The following is a 6,987-nucleotide window of genomic DNA, read 5'->3' as shown; positions in this document are numbered from 1 at the left end:
TTTTCAAGACCAACATGAATAAGGTAATGAAGGAAATCCTTGGCCGCTTCAAAGACTTGCAGTTCTACACTGGCGAATCAATGGACTGCGATGGTATGGTAGCCATGTGTGAATACCGTGAAATCGACGGCACCAGCACACCCGTGCTCATGTTCTTCAAGCATGGACTCGACGAAGAGAAGTGTTAAAAAATAGATACCTAAAACGAAAATCACACCACATATACATTAATACTAATTATATTTTGTTTAGTAAATACCAATTAGTTGCAATTGTAATGATTCATTTGTCATGTTCGTTGTGTTCGGACACGAATTTAGTATTGTGTCACTTGGAACTTGCTGCTACATATATATTTGGTCAAACTTTGGAATACTATAATCTGTTCAACCGTAATGCTAATCATTATAGTAAAAAATTATGTATTTTACTTTTTATACAAAATGTGAAGAACACTTCTCTCCATATATGCTAATCAATTAGCTTGTTCTGCTACGCGAGTTATCAAATGCAGTGATGACAGCCTAGTAAATAATGAAAGAACTCTATTTGCAGCGTACATACTCGAGTACTTTTTATATATATAAATTTTTTGGTATTTGTCTTTTAATTTGTTTAAGTAAGAAAAAGCATCAAGCGAAAAAATGCATATTGTAAAAATAAAAAACGAAAAAAGAAAATACGCAAAAGAACTTTACGGACAAATTAAAGAAAAAACCATAAACGGAAAAATGATTTTTCATTTGTTGCAAAATGTGTGTTGGCACATAACCTCAAAAGTATAATTAGGTCGTTGGCAAAAAATCTTGATCATATGCAATCGCTGGCGTGAGCAAACGCATCATCAATGCAGTCTGCAGCAGCGTTAACAAAATGGCGTTAGAGTCAGTCCGAAAAATCTTCGCTTTCCGGATAGACGAAATTTGCGTCAACAAGCCACATAACAGCGCATTTAGAATTCATCTACCTGTGCTGATAATTTTGTAATAGATACAACACATTTAAGAGGGTCATTGGCGTACAACGAAACAAGGCGCAGCAATGGCAATGTCGAGTGTCTGTATGTGTTCTATATTACACTTTTGTTTGTGTTCGTCATCAAATCAGCAAGTGCTGTGCATAAAAATGCACTCACATGGATTAATACACACCCATCTGTTGCTTATACCACGAATATACTTTTAATGCCTTGTATGGGAAATAATTTGTTGACGTGTGTACATGCATATTATGTATGTATGTATGTATGTATCTTTAACTTTATAATATAACAAAGATTTACTGATACGTAATATGTATTTATTAGAATAAGTCTTTAGGACATACTTATAAGCTTGTACATACTCTTTCAGGGCAGTAAAACGTGGCAGCCTGACTATGATGTGCGTTTATTTCAATTACTTACCAAGCTCCGATTCTTAACTTTTAACTGGAGTATTTTCTTGTCATTCATCTTATTTTCAATAAAAAAGCGGGAGCAGTGAAGGTAAGTTTTGCATTGTTTGCATTGTCTTTTGGAGGGCCAAATTCATTCAAAAGTAGATACCACCTTTAGATGAAAAGTTATTTTCACTTGCCTTTATAATTGTAATGTCGCACAAGATTCCATTAGTAAAGACATATATTTATGTATGTATTTTTGGTAGAGGTCTCCTGATGATACTCCGTCTGATCAGATATCGGACTCGTCTTGGAAAAATTTCTTTATGAAGTATGAATTAGAGTGTTAAGTATTTTTTTTTATTTTTCAATTTTTATTAATATCCGCACTTATGACTACTTATTTATTAAGTATACAAATTTATTTGCAGCATCGTATATCGTTTTTTTCTATAACGCTGTTTTATAAACACCATTGTATGTACATTTTGCTGAACTTCATTGAAATAAAGCAACCCGCTTTGTTCATTTTCAGTTAAATGGCAATTTTTTATAAGAGCTTACGCACTTACATGTACTACTTGCTCTTAAGTATTCGTCCCGGATTTGATCACTCGTTGTGGTTGGAAAAGGATTGATCGATTTTCGACTAAATCTTTAATTGGAATGATTTCACTAAAATTTTCGTTATTTTATATATGCATCTGCAATTCATTATTTCGTACATTCACACAATTATATTAAAATAAATACCATATCATGTAACAAAATATGTTAATATTGTATGTAAATAAGTATAAAACATAGTTCTAATCGTTAACAGTTTCTTTCAAGTTTATCTAAATTATCTACACATTATACACGTAGAAAAAAATATTTTAACTGTTTACTCAAGCAGTTGAGTGAACTGCTTTGCAAAATTAACTTAAGGTAAAGATTAAAACAAAATTTCCGTTTTCGATTGCCCGCCCTCGCAATGAACTGAATAACAGGTTAATTATTCGAATGCTCATTTCTCTTCCTCTTTTATTTTAGCCGTTTTTAAAAATAAAAACGAAAGTTTATTCAACAACCCGGCCCGATCCGATCTATTATAGTCCATCGCTATCACACATAGTCCAGTTGAATGTAAATCTGCTTTACTCCTACAGATTCAAAGATCATGCGCGCATGTGTGACCACATATTTGGGATCCACATTTTTGGAAACTTCCAACTTAATAGCACCCACATAGACATCTGAGCATAATGTCCAGAAATGTGGATCCTGTACGGCGTAAACGCCAGCCAATCCCGTCACCTTTTGATAGCATTGTGGCAGCGCGCGATCTAACGCTGACGGTTGCCGCTGCATTAATATCAGTATTGATTCTTTTATCAGACCCAGCACGCTCATGGCAATAAGCAAAGCAATAAATATTGAACAAATCGGATCGGCAATCATCCAACCGAATATTTGCATTAGCACCGCCGAAATGATAACGCCTACCGAGCCAAGCGTGTCGGCTAAAATATGTAGAAAGACACCACGCATGATTTGAGAATTGCTGCCAGACATATCATCGGTGAGCCCATGTGAATGACCATGCCCACCGCCATGACTATGACTATGGCCTGTAAAGATACATATAAATTAAAAAGAAACGCAAGTATTTATGTATGTTTGTACACCTACTGCCATCCAAATTTATCGCTTGATGATTGTGATTATTCAAGTCAATGTGATTGTTTACACCATGCGAATGACCATGACCCCCACCACCACCACCACCATGGGAGTGACCATGTCCACCGCCACCTCCGTGAGAATGCCCATGTCCGTGCTGAAATGCATAGATACCAACCAGATTTACCAGCAGTCCGAGCACGGATACTACAAACAGCCGTTCGTGTTTCACTTCTGGTGGTTCAATTAAACGCTCTACGCCCTCAGATAAAATAAAGAAAGCAATAAAAAGTAGAAAAAGACTATTCACGAAGCCGGCTAACACTTCTGCACGAACATAGCCGTAAGAAAATTTATCGTTAGCTTTCCACTTGGTGATCACTGAGGCTGCTAGACCAGCGAGCAGACCCGTGCAGTCGAAGAACATGTGAAACGAGTCCGATATGAGACCTATGGTTATAAAATGGGATAATAACAGAAATATGAATTTCTACATTATGTACAAAAAAGTGTGAATGCAACGTACTATTTACTAAAAAATCGAATATTTTCATGAGACGCGTTTAAAGTTTTCAATTTGCACTCAAAAAATTCAGAAAATAGAAATGCATATATTCTTACGCGAAAACTAAAACAGGTTTTTACACACGATGAAGCATGTTGTAGTAATTCTGCATGCTTGGCTTGAAAATTCTGTTTTTTGAGTTGTAAGAGTTTTTTAATAAATGGCGATTTGTAAAATTTTAGATTGATTCATAAATACTAGTAGTAAATGCATATCGCCGGTTAAAGGACAAAACCATTTACCCATGTTAGGCTAGTTATTTACAAGGAGCTTCCGGGGAGAAAATCTCATTTTTGTCACAAATGTCAGTTACGCGGTTTTGCAGCACCACGATAAACGGTTTTGCACTTTGAACGACGATATGTATGTATGTATGAAGGAACCAGTTTTATGGCCTAAATGGTTTTATTTAAATGCTTGAAAATAAGTGAGCAAATAAAAAAGAGCGGTCACATTACCAATGGCTTTATAATAAAATAACTGAATATATTTTGTTCGCAAATACAATTTAAAAAAATAATACAAATTTCAATGTGGTATCGAGGGCTCGTAACATCTGTTCACAGATCGAAAACCATACCAAACAAAATTACGTTATACGTTAGTCGTATAAGCTGAATGGGATAAAGAAAGCGTTCACTATGTATATTATAATACGAAAAATATGTTTTTTTCGTGACGAGTAATACGATATCGTATGTGACGATTCGAGCCCTGTTTTAAGACTGTCACTTGATTACCGCTCTATAAACCTTTTTAGGGCCAGTTTAAACTTAGATTAAGTAAACTGAGTTTAAATTGAACATCTGGCTGACATTTGATTGGCTGGTCTTAGTTTAAACAAGACAATGTTTTGGCAACAATCTACTAAAAAAAGTATTTGATTAACAACTTTGATATTCTTAATAACTCAGTTGCTTAAATGTAAATGTTATGTGTCAACTAAAGACATGAATTGTCCACAAACTTTTATTAAGTGTACGTGAACACTTTTGTGGAATTCTTTTTTTATTGCCAGCAATGATAATATCAAGGCAAGTAAGTTTTTTAAGCGTAGATAAGATTAGTTGAAAGTAAATAGATAGCCCTAATAGTCATGGCAAACGATCATAGGTATCACCAAATACTATCGTTAGACCCACGCTCACCTAAACTGTTTGTCCATATGCCATAGAAGAGCTCCACGAACGCAAAACTCAAGTTAAGTAACAGAAAGAGAAATAGATTTCTCGAATTGCGATCGGAAAATATGAGCCGCTTCCAACTGTTTAGCTTTTCCTTGATGCGGTAGCTTAAATTGCTGCGGTCCTTGTGCGTTAACGGTAACATTGCCAGCTCAGCTGTTATACTATATGGGTGCCGCTTAAGCGTGTGCTGGAATTACAGAAAACAAATAATTATGAATTTTTCTAAAATACTTGGATTGTTTCCGTACATGTTTTTAGTTATTGAACCTGTACGCTAGTGCTGGCGTTTATTCACAAAAATTACCACAAGTTAAAGTTTTTTTTTATTCTTGATCTATGCTCCTCTCCTGGTAGCTCTCTTCCTACAAGTCTCTCTCAAATGTAGCTGCAAGACTTGTGTACGTTTCAATATCTTCTTTATATATATTCTGTCGCTATATTTCCCATTATTTCACAATTTCACAATTGGACTAACGTTAGTAGTGTTATTTTAACCTAAAATTAAACTTTTAATTTAACTTAAATCGGGTTATCAAAGCAATTTTATCGGGAATGTTGTTTTAAGGTGACGTTTTATTGTATTTGCTGACGTTTAGACATTCTTATGTCATGCCTGTTCTTTTTTGCAGTGTATTCACAATTGAATTTTGCGAAATTGAAACAAAATTGCCTCAGCTTCGCACAAGGCGAATTTATACAAGGTGGCGTTTACTGGCGAATTTCGCCGAGGTCCTTCTGAATGTCAAAATGGTGTGTTTGTTGTATTATGAATTCGCCTTGTTTACAACAAATACATCATTTTGACATTCAGAAGGACCGCGACGAAATTCTAAATTCGCCAGTAACACCACCTTGTATAAATTCGCCTTGAATACAACTCTCAAGAATGATAGAAAATATTGCGCCATCAGCCAATGCGAATTTACGAAGAGCTTTGTTTCTAAACAGATAATTATCACAAATTATCACTTATTTCTGTTGGTAAGCGTTTCTTATCTCAAAAAACTAGCAGAAACTAGCAACTCTCTCTCGTTCTTATGCTCTTATTTTTTGGCTCTCCTGCTAATTTCTGCTTGTAAAATTTTTCTAGCAGAAACTAGCAGCTGTCAAAATGGAAAAACAAATATTCGAGCCAAATATTTTCAGTAGTCAAGTACATCGATCAGCTGTTTACTTGCTAGTTTCTGCTAGTTTAGCGTTTCTTTACTGTTTCTTTATTTCACTCTCTGTGAGCGTAATTCTCTAAATTCCTGATAATTATCTGCTAGAAAATAAAAGAAACAAAGCCAAGGTGTTGTTACTGGCGAATTTAGATTTGTGTGTGTTATAAACAAGGCGAATCCATATTACCAAAAATCCCAAAGAACGTAAATATAGATCGAAAACATCGGTACAATATGCATTTTTTAGGAGGGAACTTTATTTCAAACATTGAAATTTATAATCACTTATGGAAATGGGTATATAACATATCTGTGCCAATTTATCTATCCCTACTGTGAATGGACACAACTACTGTCAAATTATGGCATTTGTGTTGTGGCAGCACTGCCAATATCCGGCCACCATCTTTTTGCTTTTGGTTTCTCACGATGGTGAGTCGTTTGCTGCAATTTTCGGCCAAAAAGTTTTGTTTCTACTTGTAAAATATACGACAATGTCAAAGTCAATTAACGCCTCAATGTTTAATAAAGAGTTTTACATAATAACGTTCTAAATAAGTCGTTTACATTATTTTTTCACAAACATTTAACATGGCTGTCAAATGCACATGGTCGGCTGTTGGTGCTAGCGGTGTAGTGAAAGGGTGTAATGGAAACAAAACTTGCTGGCTACAAAACTTCCAATCCCAGTAAATATTTACAAAAGAATTTTTAAAATTTACAGCCACCAAAGAAGGACGCGAAATCGTCGGCTAAACAGCCACAAAAGACACAGAAGAAGAAGGAGGGTAGCGGTGGCGGAAAAGCCAAGAAGAAGAAGTGGTCAAAAGGCAAAGTCAGGGACAAGTTAAACAATCAAATTTTGTTTGACAAAGCCACTTATGAAAAACTTTACAAGGAGGTGCCACAATACAAGCTTATCACGCCTTCAGTGGTATCGGAACGTTTGAAGATTCGTGGCTCTCTCGCCAAAAGGGCGTTGGTGGAATTACGTGATAAAGGCAAGTAATGCACTTTAATTTTTCAT

General features: G+C 35.3%; 3 protein-coding genes across 3 annotated transcripts; 2 read left to right on the top strand and 1 right to left on the bottom strand.

Moving 5' to 3' along the window:
• Positions 1-6: 6 nt before the first annotated feature.
• On the top strand, positions 7-629 carry LOC118756047 (translationally-controlled tumor protein homolog). Its single transcript, XM_036490839.1, has one exon. It carries the CDS (start codon positions 15-17, stop codon positions 186-188), a length of 174 nt encoding a protein of 57 aa, XP_036346732.1. The 5' UTR covers positions 7-14; the 3' UTR covers positions 189-629.
• A 986-nt stretch (positions 630-1,615) lies between these two features.
• LOC118756046 (zinc transporter 7-like) lies at positions 1,616-5,284 on the bottom strand. The gene is made up of 4 exons (XM_036490838.1): positions 5,046-5,284; positions 4,759-4,984; positions 3,055-3,495; positions 1,616-2,993 (listed from the first exon to the last, which is right to left on the bottom strand). Exons 2-4 carry the CDS (start codon positions 4,937-4,939, stop codon positions 2,488-2,490), a joined length of 1,128 nt encoding a protein of 375 aa, XP_036346731.1. The 5' UTR covers positions 4,940-4,984; positions 5,046-5,284; the 3' UTR covers positions 1,616-2,487.
• Positions 5,285-6,311: 1,027 nt separating this feature from the next.
• LOC118756045 (40S ribosomal protein S25-like) lies at positions 6,312-6,969 on the top strand. The gene is made up of 2 exons (XM_036490837.1): positions 6,312-6,392; positions 6,685-6,969. Exons 1-2 carry the CDS (start codon positions 6,390-6,392, stop codon positions 6,967-6,969), a joined length of 288 nt encoding a protein of 95 aa, XP_036346730.1. The 5' UTR covers positions 6,312-6,389.
• Positions 6,970-6,987: the final 18 nt, after the last annotated feature.

Source organism: Rhagoletis pomonella, unplaced genomic scaffold (assembly GCF_013731165.1).
Source record: "Rhagoletis pomonella isolate Grant_MI unplaced genomic scaffold, Rhpom_1.0 Rhpom_scaffold_08497, whole genome shotgun sequence".
Taxonomy (NCBI): domain Eukaryota; kingdom Metazoa; phylum Arthropoda; class Insecta; order Diptera; family Tephritidae; genus Rhagoletis; species Rhagoletis pomonella.
Note: the sequence above shows the minus strand (reverse complement) of the source record. Positions and strands in the feature narration are given on the sequence as shown.